Raw genomic sequence first — 15,945 nt, forward strand, 5'->3', positions numbered from 1 at the left:
GTGGAATAAAAACTAAGAAACATATCAGGAGAACGGTATTAATCCCAGGCTCACATCAGTCTCGGCGCAGGCTAGTGTTTGGTGAGACACCGGAGCATATAATGCCTTTAACCCAGCTGACTTTGTACTCTGGAGGAAATAAATGATATTTTACCAATCGGCCCCTTCTCTCTGTTGTCTGCTTCAAGGTATTCCTACCTGCAGCCTTGGATAGTGACCAGTTCATTGATCCACCCGTCCTGTGAGTACGTGCTACACACAAAGACCTAGAGTAGGGGTGTCAAAGATACGGCCCATGGATACACTTCTACCCACCTGCCAGGGCTCCTAGAGAAGCTGGGGTGAGGCCTCCTGCTGAAATCTGTGGTGGAGCCCCACAGGAAATATGAGTCTGTGTTTGTCCCCAGACCACTGTGTTTCCCAGGTCTGCATCCAGCCCACAAGAAGCCCCATGGTCCATGTGTGCCCAGCCACACCTCCTTAAAAGCACAGCAGTATTTTGTCTCACCATCCACGCCTTGTTAAAGCTTATTACATTTTGTGCCAACATCCAGTCCATACCTCACTCAAAGCCACTTAGCTGTCCACAACTCATTAAAAACTTGCAATAGTCCAGACCTGGGTTCAGGTCTTGTTAAACCTTGTTACATTGCACATGTTATCCACACCTGGTTCAAAGCTGTTTACATTGTGCATAGACCATTCTGAGAAGCCAGATCTAAGGCAATCAGTTCACAACAGAGCCTAATTAGCAAGATGCAATGCCCTCGGATCATGGGACTCAAGAAAAGGGGAGAAAACTTCCAGCTAACATAGCCCCTTCCAGCCATAAAGCTCCACTGATCCTCTCTCCTACCACTGATCCCAGACCGTGACCCCCAGTCCCCACTCCCAAGACTGACATCAGCATGGGGATAATGGGGATGCTTGATGTTGGCATATTTGCTGGAGAAGTCTGAGGCAGGCACGTGGCTCTGGGGGGCTGGTTGGATCTTAATGGTGGAGTATTGGACATTGTCGGGGATGGTCTAGTGGGGAAAAGCTACTGGGCATTAAGCTGGGGACTAGCACCATCAGTCGGGCTGGTAGGGCTACAGCATGAGGAGCTGGGAGCCAGGACAACACCATTCACTTCCCAGGCAACCCAGGTGCCTGAGCTCCCAGGCCCCTCTGCACTCACCCCCCCAGTCCCCAGAGTGGCGAGAACCCAGCGGCTGACTTCCCTCAGAGTGGGGACAGAACCCAGACACGTGCACCTGGCAGGGGAAACACCATGTATCTGGGTCCAAGAAAGCAGTCTTCCCAAGGATAACCGTTCTTCTGGTGTGGTTTAGTACCTGCCGAGGTGTTGGGGCTTAAAGGCCGTTTTATATAAATGGCAGACTCCTCCCCAGCTTGTTCCTGTGGCCATATGGCTGAGGGCAGGCAAAACTCGGGGGCATCTGAACCCCAAGCCTCTGGGCTTGGCCCTGCACGTAGGATGGCTGCCAAAAGACTTTGGAAATACCTGAAGCCCCTGGTGGGGGGTGGCCGGTTGTAGGACCACTTATGGTTCTGGACTGACTCATGGGTTTGGACTTTTGATTTGGCTTGGAATATGAAAAAATTCTTTAAAAAGAAAAAAGAAGTCCAGGGTCATGGGCTGAGAGAGACCTCATAGCAGAGCTCACCTAGTTGTAGGGCCCAAGTGTCTTCAAGGCTGCACTGGTCTCTGTATCCCTCCACCCAGCAGCTCAGCATCATGTTGGGACCCAGCTCTGCTCCATCCCAGCCTGGATCCTCTGGTCATCCCAGCTGTCCCGGGCCGGGGATCCAAGGCAGGCAGGCTGCACGGAGCAGGAGAGGGACCCCTCTTCTTGTACTGTCATCAGGGTTGGACGGCATGGGTGGGCTGGGAGGAGAGATGCCTGTGAGTCTGGCTGGGCCCTGGGGTGGGGATCAACAGTCTATCAGACCAGCTCCCAGGGGCCAGACACATCCCAGCTGCCCCGGACCATCTCATCAACAGCGCTAAATTCTGGGATGGCCAAGAAGGGCTGACAGAGCCAGGGACAGGAAGTAGCCAGCTCTGGGGCCGTCCTCTCCTCACATGTGTGGCCAGCAGGACAGATGGGACTTGCTTATCTGTCACATGAAGCTACACTGCTCCATAGCTGTATTGCTGTTCAGTATAGTGGTCATTCTCTTTCCCAGGGCAGATCCAGTAGATGCTCTGATCCCCTGGGCACAGCCCCACAAGCAGTTGCCTGGCTCCTCACTGAAGGACTGGGTCCGGTTTTTGAAGGCCGTGTCAATATGAGCCTCGGCTGCATGATACACAGCGATGAATCCATTCTGCTTTCACCACTCAGGTCTGATATTCCCCCAAGAGATGTTATAGCTGCAGTTGAGGGTCATGCAGGATCCCTCCTGCCCACACAAGCAATCTTTCGGCAGGGTCACACCCCAGTCCCCAAGGCCAGCACCTGGCACAGAGAACAGTAGCCCGGGGTTGTGGCCTAGACCCAGCTTTGCTGGGGTGTGACAAGGGGCAACATCCTCCTGAAAAAGCCAGGAACACAAATCCCATGGTAACCTCTTATCAGAGCCTAATTCTCATGGAAATTATGTCCAGAGGAGAACCCAGGTATCCAGGTCCCAGATCCCAGGTCCAGGGGAGAACCCAGGTGTCCAGGCTCCCAGAGCCCCGCAGCTCTAAGTCCCCCAGACCACAGAGGGGGAAGGAATCCAGGCCTCCGGGCACCCAGCTCACCTCCCAGCAGGCCGAGAGGGGTCAGCAGGACCATGGCCACGTAGTTCCAGCGCCAGGAGGCCATCGGGGCAGGGGCGGGTGAAGTGAACAGGGATCCAGCTGAGGACAGCACTGGAGCAAGATTTGGGGAAGGGCCTGGGACCTGGCCAGAAGCACCCCCCCACCGCCACCCTGGTCCAGCACAGCGCCCCCTACTAACTCCGGGCATGTCCTAGAGATATTGCAACATGTCTAATGTCCCCTAGTGGCCCCCGTTGGCCACTGCAGCCCCAGCTGAACTGATACCTGGGTTTCCTGGGTCCAAATCCTCCCCGCTACCCCAGACCCTACTCCCTTCTGGAGAATCCGGGTGTCCAGGCTCCCTGCACCCCCGGCTCTGAACCCACAGACCCCGCTTCCCTCCCACGGCAGGGACAGCCAAGTGTCTGGGGTCCTAGGGGCGGGGGGAGGGTTGTCTGGCACCCAGGTGGCCCCGATCCTGGCTGAGGCTCCTACCTGTCCTGGGTCTCGGGCTCCTGTCCCAGTCCAGGTGCCGGCTCCACCAGGCAGGGGGTCCAGGCAGAGGACCACTCCCAGCTGCGCCCGGCGTTGTGCACCCTGCACTGTGCCTTGGGGCAGGAAAGGCTGTGATGGGCCACACCCCTGAGGTGGCAGCTGGGTGGGCCAGTGGTTAGAGCACAGGCCTGGCCGCCTGGGTGCTCTGCAACTCCAGGAGGAGAGTGGGGGCTGGGAGCCCGGCCGCCTGCGTTCTCTCCTGGCCCTGTTACACACACGCACAACCTGGCACCCCCGTACCAGAGCCAGTGAAAGAAAACAGGAGCCCAGAGGCCTCTAGCAACAACAGGCCTAACGAAGCAGCAGCCCTTAATTGGTTTTCAACCTGGTGCATTGTGGGATATGTGTCTCTGTGTTTGCCACTACACAGCCGTGTTTGCCGGGTTCGTATCCAGCCTACGAGGAGCCCCACGGTCCATGTGTCCAGGGGGCAGAAGAACCTGCCAGCTCTGCTCTAGAGGGGTTGCTCAAATTCACTAGGGACTGGGGTCGCAGGCACTGCCTTGTCTCTAGCCTTCACGCCCTGAACCCAGGGCTATGACCCAGAGCTTGCTTCTCTTCTGACAGCGCTTGGCCATCCTCTGTGTTACCCACCACGCAAATCATCCATGGTGTAAGGCAGCAAAGACATTTAATTCTTCTTCTTCTCTTTCTTCCCAAACTGAGCAGGATGGAGCTTTATGTGAAAGCAAGAAGGAATCACACAGGGCAGAACAGCGGCGGGCTCGGAAAGACACCCACCCAAGGTGGATACAATCAGGGTAAAATACACATTACTCATTGTTATACAACAGCTAAAATCTCAGCCACTTCCGAAGCCTATAGGGAAGATGGGTAGGTAGGTCAATTATGCAAACAGCAAATACCATAGATTTCCATATGGAAATTTCAGCCAAAGGGTGGGGAAATAGCCGTCCATACCTCATTAAGGCTTGCTGCATTATGTTCTGCCTCATTAAAAGCCTCTTGCATATGCTTAGCCACACCTCCTTAAAGCACCCCTAGTATTTGGTCCTGCCATCCACTCCTCTTTAAAGCTTATTATTACATTTTGTGCCAACATCGAGCGCATGCCTCATTCAAAGCCACTTAGCTGTCCACAACTCATTAAAAATTTGCCATACCCCAGCCCCGCACTCAGGCCTCGTTAAAGCTTCTTACATCACACACCATTATCCACACTTTGTTAAAAGCTGTTTACATTGTACTTAGCAGTCCTGAGAAGCCAGGTCTAAGGCAATCAATTCATAACAGAGCCTAATTAGCAAGATTCAATGCCCTATGGACCATGGGACTCAGGAAACGGAGAGAAAATTTTCAGCCAACATAGTCCCTTCCACCCACAAAGCTCCACTGATCTTCTCTCCCATCACTGATCCCAGACCGTGGCCCCCTGTCCCCACTCCTGAGACTAGAGCCAGGACTAGGAGTGATGGGGGTACCCACGGCTGACACGTAGTGCTTGATGTTGGGGTAGTCACAGGCAAGGTCTGAGGCAGGTCCACGGCTCTGCGGGGCTGGCTGGAACTTGACACTGGAGTATTGGACGTTGTCAGGGTTGGTCTAGGGGGGAAAAGCCACTGGGCGTTAGGCTGGGGACTAGCACCATGGGCTGGGCTGGCAGGGCTGCAGCATGAGGAGCTGGGAGCCAGGACACTTGGGATCCCTCCCCAGCTCTGCCCTCAAGAGTGCCAGCTCTGGGAGGGGAGTGGGCGAAGGAAAGACCCTGACTACTGCTGCCAGACCTTCCCCCCCTGACTCGCCAAGCTCAAGCAGCAGAAGCCAGCGCTACCATGAGGTGGGGGGTGGGTTGGGGCCAGTGCCTCGCAATCCTAGATCTTGGATTAAACGTCTTTGTTGCCCTAGCAGCTCTGATATACCCTGCATGGAGCTGCGGTCCCCTCTGCCCCCACCCCAGCCTCAGCTGGGACTGACTCATTCCAGCTGTGTTAGCCACCAGCACATCTGCTCGGGGAGGCAGAGAGGTCAGCTTGTGTCTCCCCCACCTTCCAGCCCGTCCCTGGCGCTGAGCTCACCCTAGTCCAGCCTGAAAGCTAAAAGGGCCCAATTGTGCTCCACCGGGGTGACGTCGGGGCAGAGCTGGGGAGAGAACCCAGGTGTTTGGGCTCCCCGTCCTAACCCCCAAGTCCTCGCTCCCCTCCCAGAGCTGGACACAACCCACGGATCTGGGCTCCCGGCCCCTGCTCTTACCCACCCCCTCCACACCCCACTTCCCCTCCCAGAGCAGGGGTGGAGCCCAGGCCCTTGGGATGTACCAGCGAGCTGCTCACCTTGGGGGCTGTCTTCATGGGCTGGCTGTAGATGGTGCGTCGCTGTACTCTGCAGCTCTGCTGGGTAGGGGGGAAATGAGAGAGGGACACATTACAGGGGAAGGTGCAGGGGTGGAGAAGAGCCTTCACCACCCAGCAGAGCTTCAGAGGAAGGAAGGCAGGCAGTGGGATTGCGGTGCTAGGGGAGACATCACAGCATGGTCTGAGGTCTAAGGACCAAGCACTGGAGGTATGCGGAGTGGTGATCCAGGCCTGACTCAGAAGCATCATTGTGGACAGGGGGTGAGAGAGTGGCAATGTTTTTTCATCTCCATCAAGGCATGCTGAACATACCCTCACACACACACAGAGAACACAAGCATCAGAAACATGTGCAAACACACACACGCATGCACATCTACTTGTTTAGACACTCACAAAGAACCCAGGCATCTGGACCATGTGCGTGTGCACATGCACACACACACAAAGAGAACCCAGGCATCCAAAATACGCCCCCTGTGAACCATGTCATACACACTCCACCCCTGCCCAGACATCCAAGACACACCCCACAAAACCCAGGCGTCCGATACAGCCCCACCGCCCCGAACCCAGGCATCTGTAGTGCGTATATGCACACCCCAAGGCCCAGGTGCCTGACACATGTACACATATACAAACCAGGCACCTGGGGCTCACATACACACATAAACCCCAGGTGTCTGGGACACCTCCCCCACTCCCCCAAAACACAATTCCCCTGAGCAGAGAGCACTAGCACACTACCTCCCCATCTGCGCTGAGGAAGATCCGGGGGACTATCCGTGCCCAGCTCCTCCCTGCCCAGCTCAGGGGCATCCTGGGGACCCGGATCACCCGTCTCATGCTGCTCTATGTTCTTGTATGTCAGCTCTGACATCGGGGCGTCCACCTGGGCCTGCGGCGGGGGAGAAGGGGAGGGTGAGACACCAGCCCAGGAAACCAGGAGTCTGAGCATCCAGCCCTGTGCCTCTACCCTGCCCGCTTCTGGACACTGCAGAGCTCAGGAGAGACCCCAGGCATCCCACGCTCTGTGCCCCCGCATCCCAGATCAGGGGGAACCCCAGGTGTCTGGGCTCTCTGTCCCCCAGCTCTCACACACTTTACCCCCTGCTCCCCTCCAACATCAGGGGAAGACCCCAGGTGTCCAGACCCCCAACCACTCCTGCTCCAACCCGTAGACACCCTTCCCCTCTTGGAGCTGGGACAGAGCTGCAGCGTTCCCCCTTCACTCACCGGCCTCCAGCGTCCTCCTACGCTGGCCTTGCTTCGCTTTCTCCCCCATTTCTTCCTGCACATAAACACCAGACAACAAGCATCTGGGTAGGAACAAAAGCCCCTGACACATGAACTCGGTGGTATCACCCCAGATCCCACCCCTGGATTCAAAACATTTGCTTGTTTTCATTAGTAGCATTCATTTCCTTCCCGTTATACAGGAAAGAAACTTGCAGTCATTGCCAAGCAAAACACTACAGCAATTTGGCACGGAAAACCATAAAGTGAACCTTTCGGGGGCTTTTTCACCCTATTATGTCCTCGTCCAAAACGGTTGCATGTTCTGATGTTCCCAAATCTGCCTTTTTTGGCCGGAAAAAAGCACCCCCAACAGCGTTCCTCTCTAAACCAGCCCTTTCTAGGCTTTTTCAGCCTATTTCTTCCCTCCATAACATGGCCAAAGGCTTCTAGGATCCCCAAATCTGCTTGTTGCCCCCAAAAGCCTCTAAAAATGCCGCTTTTTACCTATAACCTCAGCCCATTTCTAGCTGTAAACAGGTGGGGGGTCTCTGCACCAAGTGCGTGCTGCACAAACCCTCGCGCTTAAGCCAAGGAACCTCCTTACATCAGTGAAGTGCTGGAATAAGACCCAACAGTCACATAAAAACTGGGCCAGGGCAGAAAACGGGGCCAAAACATTCCCATGGCCCCGCGGCAGCCGAAGGCCCGTGGCGAGGGCGTGGCCCGGCGGGACTACATCTCCCATGATGCACCGCGGGGGCGCGGCGCCGCTGCATTGTGGGACACGTAGGCCGGCCGGCACCGCGCACCGCTGCCTCCGCTTCCCCGTCTCCCGCCTTCAGTCGGCGCGGACCCCAAACCTGACGCTTTTCCAGCTGGCAGCAGGTGACTTGGGGAAGGGGCAGAGTCTCTCTCACTGAACACTGAAAACCGTAACCCTTGCCGAGCCTTTAAATAGCCGTCCCGCTCCTGCCGCCGCCGCCATGTGGAGCGCTGCAGCGCCTCTCGGCCTCCTTCCAGCCCCTCGTCACGCCTCTTTCAACCCCTTAAAATCTCCCTAGAACCCACCTGAGGCCTTCAGGCCCGTTGAAACCTGGAACGCCCCTTCCCGGACCCCTTTCAAGCTTCAAAAACACATTTGACCCCCATTTCCACTGCTTTCAGCCCTTTCAAAACCCTTTTCATCCCCTTGAGCCCCTTTTAACCCATTAAACCCCATTTCAACCCTCAAAAAACCATTTAACCCTTTCAATGTTTAACCCCCTTTTCAATCCTGGCCTCACCCCTTTCAACCCCCTGTTTAGCCCCCTTAAAAACCCTTTAAGGCCCACGGTGAGCCTATTTTAACCCTCTCCCTTCTGGTCTCCCATCCACAGCTGCACCCACGTGCCTTTGCTGGCGATGGTGACAGAGCAGGAAGGGACCCCCCGCCCTCACATCGTGTAACGCAAGTACCTGCAGGCCAGAGCAAGCCCCAGCAGAAGCAGCAGGAACATGGCACCGATGATGCCCCCAGCCAAAGCGTAAACCAGCCCTTGGGAGTCTGCAAGGGAGAAAGGAGGGCGCAGGAGGGCTGTCAAACCCCGGCTCTGCACCAGGGTAGGAGAGAAGGGAGAGTCTCCCCCTGGCATGGGGGGGTGGTAGAGGGGGCTAGGACAGGTGGGTGGGCAAGGTGATTGCTCCCCTAGACGGGCACAGATGGGCACACTCAAGAGTAACTGAGATGGCCTGCTTATCAGGGGATAGTGGTGTCTCAATGCACATATTCCCACACCCACACCCACACCCCCAGTATCCGGGACACAGAGCCCAGACATCCAGGACGCGCTGCCCAGGCGTCTGGGCTGCACACATACAGGCAGGACCCAGGTGTCCAGGGTACACGCGCACACACACACTCACACACATGCAGACCCCAGGCACCCATGTGGCTCTCAACCTCTGTAAGATGCAGCTAGAAAGATCCCCCTGCCCTTGCACTGGGCACCCAGCTCAGGCACTTACCCTGAATGGTGATTTTGGAAGACACAGTGGCCCCCACCTCATTCTGCACCACACAGTGATATATCCCAGCATCCTTTGCTGCAACCACCAGCTTCTGCTGGGACCCCTTCCACTCCATGTTGTCCTTGTACCAGTTGTAGGTGACCACGTCGGGGACGCTGCTGCTGAAATGGCAGGTTAAGTTCAGAGACTCCCCTTTGCTCAGCTTGGGCGGGGTCGCAGGCATGATGTTAACCCCCTTCGGGGCATCTGTAAGAGGCAGGAGAGAGGAGATAGCATTTAAAGGGGTCTAGAAGAGCTTGGCTTTGTGCCCTTCTCTGCTGTGTTGTGAGCACAGTAATTGGGCACTGTCCATTTATGTGTCCTGCACATCGTCTTACCTGATGATTGTATAGGGGTGGCCGGCCCCAGGGAGGAGGATGGTGCCCCGTAAAGCACTGAGCAGAGACACAGCCCTGCCCTTCCCCCCTCTCTTCCCCTCGTTTCCCGCAGCCCCAGCACATGGGGCATCCAGGGAGAGATGGAGACATGGGGAACATTATAGAGGAGGCAGGATGGACACAGAGTTTGGGGCACAGGGTGGGTGGAGGGGAGACATGGGACAGGGTGAGGGTCCAGGACAGAACCAGGCTGGGCCAGGGCAGGAGGGGGACAGGAACTGCTCTCCAGAGTGCCCCAGGCAGAGTTAAGGCAGGTCTGGGTCAGAGCCGGGACAAGCTTGAGGTGGCCATGAAAAGCCCCAGGTCAGTCAGGTAATGTCCCAACAGCACTCAATGAGTTCAGGGTTTACTGCCAAGAGCTCTGGGGCAGCCATGAGGCGGGTTGCGGGGGGACACACAAGGTAGGACAGGACCTTGAGCTGGGCTCCAGGGCTCCCAACACTCACAATGAACCGTGATGGATTTGTTGGCAGAGGAGACCAGGAACGCCCACCCGGGGCCGGAGACCCAGATGCTGCAGGTATAGACACCTCCGTGAGCAGTGCTGGTGTCGCTGATGCGCAAATACTGCCCTCTTTCCTGCAGCCACTTGTCCCCATGGGACCAGAGGTACCTGGCCACGGGTATCCGAGTGGCATCCAGGCAGCGCATGTTGACGTAGTCATGTTCCCGCACCACATGGTTTGTGTGCAGGAGCCAGACCACCAAGTGCAGATTCCCTGGGGGTGAGCGGCAAGAGCGGGGTCAGGGCCTGGCACTGGAGTTGGGGTCACAGCAAAGGAGCTTGGTTCCTTGACTCTGAGCCCCAGCGTGCTCCAACGCACCAACACCACTGCCTTCCCAGGGAACCCAGATGTCTGAGCTCCCAGCCCCTCTGCACTCACCCCACAGCCCCCAGAGTGGGAGAGAAACCAGGTGCCCGAGTTCCTGGGAGAGGGAGACCTCGTAGCAGAGCTCACCTAGTTGTAGGGGCTTGTTCTGTTCGAGGCTGCACTGGTCTTTGTGTCCGGCCACCTGGCAGCTCAGTGTCTTGTTGGGACCCAGCTGGGATGGGGACACCAGCAGCACGCTCTGCTTCATCCCAGCCTGGATCTCCGAGTCATCCCATTTGTCCCAGGCAGGGGATGTCTGGCAGGCAGGCTGCACAGAGCAGGAGAGGGACCCCTCTTCTTGTACTGTCAGGGTTGGACGGCATGGGTGGGCTGGGAGGAGAGATGCCCATGAGCCAGGCTGGGCCCTGGGGGGGATCCAGTCTCCAGAGCAGCTCACGAGGGCCAGATGCATCCCAGCTGTCCCAGACCATCCCATCAGCAGTACTGAATTCTGGGATGGCTGAGGAGGGCAGAGACGGGGCTGGTGGGCCAGGAGTAACAGAGCCAGCTCTGGGGCCGCCCTCTCCTCACAGATACGGCCAGTGGGGCAGATTGGACTTGCTTACCAGTCACACGGAGCTGCACGGCTCCAGAGCTGCACCGCTGTTCAGTACTGTGGTCATTCCCTTTCCCAGTGCAGAGCTGGTAGGTACCTTGATCCCCTAGGCGCAGCCCCATGAGCCATAGAGAGCAGTTGCCCTCTGGGTGTTTGCTGAAGGACCTGGTCCGGTTTTTGAAGGCCGCATCAACCCAAGCCTCGTTTGGGTGATAAGCGACAATGACTTTGTTCTGCTTCCACAACACAGCTCCGATGTCCTTCCCCTGAGAGATGTTGTAGCTGCAATCAAGGGTCACGCAGGAGCCCTCCTGCCCATCCACAGGGTCTTTTGGGAGGGTCACAACCCAGTCCTTAAGGTCAGCACCTGGCAGGAAGCAGAGCAGCCAGGGTGTGACTAGGGCCAACCTCCCACCGAAGAGAGCCAGGAGCCCAAATCCCCTGGTCACACCATCTACTGGAGCCTAATTCTCATAGGAATTAGGTCTCGGGGAGAACCCTGGTATCCAGGTCCAGAGTCCAGGGGAGAACCCAGGTATCCTGGACCAGGGCCCAGACAGAAAAGGGGCCTGAAAATGGTAATCTTTTCCCCCGTTGTCCGATTATTATTATCATTATCCCTGGCAAAGAGGGACGATACTAGAAGTTTATCCGGGGCTGCCAGGAGTCTACATATGGTGCTGATCTAGGTCCAGGTCCAGGGGAGAACCCGGGTGTCCAGGCTCCCACAGTCCCGCAGCTCTAAGTCCCCCAGACCACAGAGGGGGAAGGAATCCAGGCCTCCGGGCACCCAGCTCACCTCCCAGCAGGCCAAGAGGGGTCAGCAGGACCATGGCCACGTAGTTCCAGCGCCGGGAGGCCATCGGGGCAGGGGCGGGTGAAGAGAACAGGGATCCAGCTGAGGGCAGCAAGATTTGGGGAAGGGGCTGGGACCTGGCCAGAAGCACCCCGCAGACCAGAGATATTGCAACTTGTCTAATGTCCCCTAGTGGTCCCCGTTGGCCACTGCAGCCCCGGCTGGACTGATACCACCCTGGCGCCCCCTGGGGGGGCCCATTGGCTACCGCACAGTGCCCCCTGGAGCCCCCCACACCTTGCCCCCCACAGCCCCGGGGCCCCCTGGAGTCCCAAGGGGACGCTGAAGATCTATCCAGGGGCCAGGGAGCAGCACCATCCCCCAGTGCCCACCCCCTTGTCTGCCAGCCACAGCCCTGTCACCACTTCCACCTCTTTCCCTTGTGACAGCAAGATATTATCACCCGCCTCGTGATGCAGGACCCACATCAGCATCCCCATCCCCCCAGTCTGTGCCCAAAGCCTGCCTTTGGGTGGTGGCACCAGGGGTATGAGGAGGACCTGGGTTTCTGGGCTCCAAATCCTCCCCGCTACCCCAGACCCTACTCCCCTCTGGAGAACCTGGGTGGTCCAGGCTCCCTGCGCCCCCGGCTCTGAACCCACAGACCCCGCTTCCCTCCCATGGCAGGGACAGCCAAGTGTCTGGGGGCGGGGGGAGGGTTGTCTGGCACCCAGGTGGCCCCGATCCTGGCTGAGGCTCCTACCTGTCCTGGGTCTCGGGCTCCTGTCCCAGTCCAGGTGCCGGCTCCACCAGGCAGGGGGTCCAGGCAGAGGACCACTCCCAGCTGCGCCCGGCGTTGTGCACCCTGCACTGTGCCTCGGGGCAGGAAAGGCTGTGATGGGCCACACCCCTGAGGTGGCAGCTGGGCGGGCCAGTGGTTAGAGCACAGGCCTGGCCGCCTGGGTGCTCTGCAACTCCGGGAGGAGAGTGGGGGCTGGGAGCCCGGCCGCCTGCGTTCTCTCCTGGCCCCGTTACACACACGCACAACCTGGCACCCCCGTACCAGAGCCAGTGAAAGAAAACAGGAGCCCAGAGGCCTCTGGCAACAACAGGCCTAATGAAGCAGCAGCCCTTAATTGGTTTTCAGCCTAGTGCATTGTGGTCTGTAAGTAGTCTCCAGATACACACCCAGGCCCCAAAGCCAGGCCTACCCTGTCTGGGTACACACATGCACGCATGGAACCCGGGTGTCCGGGACACACACACGTGGATCTCAGTGTCCAGTGTGGACATGCACTTACATACATGGAACCCAGGTGTCTGAGATGGACACACACGTATGGAACCCAGGCACCTGGGATACACATACACACACACTCTTTTTCTCTGCCCCCTTCACACCCCTCCCCAGCAGGCCACTTGTTCCCTCATTCTCTCATTCTCTTTCCTTCTGTTCTTTGTCTGCTCCTTCCTCCCCCAGCCGTGCTCCCCCATCCCCCACACCAGTGCCACTCACTGCCGACACACAGCCCCAACCTCAAGTCCTGCGGGTGCCCCTCACCCACAGCCTGCAGCCGCCTGTCCCGCTAGCCCCAGTCGTGCCCCTCACTCCCAACCCGCAGCCTCCAGGGACCCCAAGACAAGCCCATACCACACCAAATGCCTCTTCTATACCACCACACTGACTTGAGGGGCTAAATCTACAGGGCCATGTCCACACCGGGACTTGGGGGTCATGATTGACCACAAGATGAACATGAGCCACCAATGCAACACCACAGCTGGCAAAGTGAACAAAACTCTGGCTTGCATCTACTGATGCATCTCAGTCAAGATGTCATCCTCCTGCTGTGTTGGCCTCAGTGAGGCCACAGCTGGAGTACTGCATTCAATTCTGGGCTCCACAATTTAGGAAGGATGTGGAGAAGTTTGAAAGAGGAGAGCCATGCGCATGATCAGAGAGCGTGAGAAGAGGTCTTATGAAGAAAGGCTGAGAACTACGGGACTCTTCATCCTGGAGAAGCACAGATCTGGGATGACTTGTTGGCAGCCTATAAGTATATAAGGGGTATGCATCAGGATCTGGGGGAACACCTGTTCACCAGGGCACCCCAGGAGATGACAAGGTCCAATGGTCATAAACTCCTCCAAGAACATTTCAGGCTGGACATAAGGAAAAACTTCTCTACTGTCTGACCCTGCAAGGCCTGAAACAGACTGCAGCCAGAGGTGGTGCAAGCACCTACTCTGGACTCATTCAAGAAACACTTGGATGCTTATCTTGCTGGGATCCTTTGACCCCAGCTGAGTTCTTGCCCCTGGGGCGGGGGGCTGGACTCCATGATCTTCCAAGGTCCCTTCCAGCCCAAATGTCTATGAAATCTATGAAAATGAGGGTCAGAGGGGAGCTCAGGAGGTCACATCTAGTCCAGTCCCCTGCTTCAAGCAGGACCAGCTTCAGCTACATCATCCCAGCCAAGGCTTCAGCTACCTGGGGCTCCAAAACCTCCAGGGATGGAGCTTCCATCACCTCTTTGGGTAGTGCCTTACTACCCTCCTTGTTAGAGTTTCTCCTAATATCCAACCTCAACTTTCCTTGCTGCAGCTTGAGCCCACTGCTTTTTGTTCTGGCATATGCCAGCACTGAGAATAGTCCAGCTCCATCCTCTTTGCAACTGCACTTGCAATTAATGGCTGCTATTACATCCCCCCTCAGTCTTCTCTCCTCCAGACTAAATAAGTGCATTTCTCACAGCCTGTCCTACCCCATCCTGTTCCCCGGCCCCTGAACCTTCTTCCTTGCCCTCCCCTGGACTCTCTTCAATCCTTTCTGCAGCGGGGGGCCACAGCTGGACACTGGAGTCCCAAAGGGCCTCACCAGTGCTGAACAGAGGGGAAGAATCATTTCCGCGGATCTGCTGGCAACGCTCCTACCAGTGCAGCCCAGGGTGCCCTTAGCCCTCTGTGCATGTGACAGGAATTGCCCTTTTTTGTGATTTTACTGTATTATGTTTTACATGTATGGGGTTTTTTGCGACTTGGGGTTAGAAGGGACCTGCCAGAGGTTACAACTAGTTCAGCCCCCTTACCTAAGGCAAGATCAGCCCTGTACAAGCCACATTCTACCCAGATCCATTATTTAATAAATGTTAGTAAAAACACCATCAACCCTCACCAACAAAAGACGTCACACCCAAGCCTGCCATAGGTAAAGCAGGGGGGTCAGGGCACCCAACATCCTGCTGCTGTAAGAAGCTGTTGCCACATCCTCATATTTAGAAGACAACATTTCCAGTTCTAATTTGGAAATTATTTTTTCTTTTAAACTCAATTTCATACAAATGGAGAAGCCAGGAGGGAAAAAGAAGTGAAATTTCCCGTTCTTGGAAGATCATCAAGTGTCAAAAGCAAACAAAATCACTGCATTTCCCACTGGAAGAGAAAGCCAACTTGCTGTGCCATTCCAGAGCTCACGCCTCTACCAGCGCCCTGTGAAAGCCCCGTCACTGAAATGCCGAATTCAGGTCCCCATTTATTTATGCTAAAGACTTTGTACCAATGTCCTTCCGTTCGTGGTTTGTCTGCATGCAGCAGGCTCACCTTTCAGAGCCCGGGTTGAATCCCAGGCCTGAGATCCTGCTGTTTTGATTGGTGGAACCCATCCACCAATCAGGAGGCAGCGAGAGAAATAACATCACGCCCCTTTCCGGAGGGGCGGGGAGAAGAGCTCTCCTGGACCTGATTGAAGACTACAACCTGTCCGGTCCAGACTTTGGGGGCGGAGCCCTGGAGTGTATAAAGGGACCTGCTCCCCGGCATAAGGGGAGATGTGTGGGAGCGGGGCTTAGGAGAGCGGGGGAGAGCTGCTCAGCAGGACACAGCAGTAGCCCAGGAAGAGCCCCTGAAGACTTCCGGCAGCGGGGAGTGGGGGCGGCCCCAGCTCTCGGTGCGCAGCACAGCACACGGCATCCAGACCCTGGGAGCTGCATGAGGCGGCTCAGCTCTGCAACCTCTGGCGTGCAGGCAGAGACACGGTGCACAGGCCGGTGCATGGAGCAGGACCTTTAGAGCCCCTGGGACGGCTCAGGTCTTCAGCAGCAGCTCAGTGCAGACGACGCAGCCCAGAGGGTCTGGGAACAGGCCGCGCCCCGGTGCTGCACAAGGCTGTCCAGGCCTCCAACCCCTAGCACAACGCGAAGCGCCCACTACACACAGCGGTGCCTGTGGCCCTAAGCCAAGATGGCGGCAGCAGAGTCAGGCGGCAGAAAAACCCAGCAGGGACATAGCGTGACCTGGAGAACAAGAGGCAACCCTCCAGGACTGTGGAGTAGTAAGTTACCTTGGAGAAAGGGTCCCCACAGGGGAGCCCCCCTCCCCCCCAACTGGCTGTGATATAGCTGTGTGTGTGTGTGTGTGTGT

At 56.9% G+C, this 15,945-nt stretch overlaps 1 protein-coding gene and 1 long non-coding RNA gene across 6 annotated transcripts; both read right to left on the reverse strand.

Moving 5' to 3' along the window:
• Positions 1-2,425: 2,425 nt before the first annotated feature.
• LOC109319414 lies at positions 2,426-3,354 on the reverse strand. Its single transcript, XR_002103500.1, has 3 exons — positions 3,248-3,354; positions 2,753-2,851; positions 2,426-2,465 (listed from the first exon to the last, which is right to left on the reverse strand). It is a non-coding gene; the product is annotated as an uncharacterized LOC109319414 (long non-coding RNA).
• A 588-nt stretch (positions 3,355-3,942) lies between these two features.
• LOC109319413 lies at positions 3,943-12,820 on the reverse strand. 5 transcript variants are annotated; one of them, XM_019548948.1, is made up of 11 exons: positions 12,290-12,820; positions 11,530-11,628; positions 10,741-11,097; positions 10,262-10,504; positions 9,749-10,021; positions 8,863-9,111; positions 8,314-8,401; positions 6,856-6,910; positions 6,367-6,517; positions 5,584-5,655; positions 3,943-4,870 (listed from the first exon to the last, which is right to left on the reverse strand). In XM_019548948.1, the coding sequence occupies exons 2-11, from the start codon at positions 11,591-11,593 to the stop codon at positions 4,860-4,862; spliced, it is 1,563 nt and encodes a 520-aa protein (XP_019404493.1). In that variant the 5' UTR covers positions 11,594-11,628; positions 12,290-12,820; the 3' UTR covers positions 3,943-4,859. The 5 variants fall into 5 exon arrangements, with proteins under 5 accessions (XP_019404493.1, XP_019404496.1, XP_019404491.1 ...); XM_019548951.1 differs by having other exon boundaries at positions 5,599-5,655; positions 12,290-12,661; XM_019548946.1 differs by having other exon boundaries at positions 5,584-5,658; positions 12,290-12,660.
• Positions 12,821-15,945: the final 3,125 nt, after the last annotated feature.

This window comes from Crocodylus porosus, unplaced genomic scaffold (assembly GCF_001723895.1).
Source record: "Crocodylus porosus isolate Cpor-Errol unplaced genomic scaffold, CroPor_comp1, whole genome shotgun sequence".
Classification (NCBI taxonomy): domain Eukaryota; kingdom Metazoa; phylum Chordata; order Crocodylia; family Crocodylidae; genus Crocodylus; species Crocodylus porosus.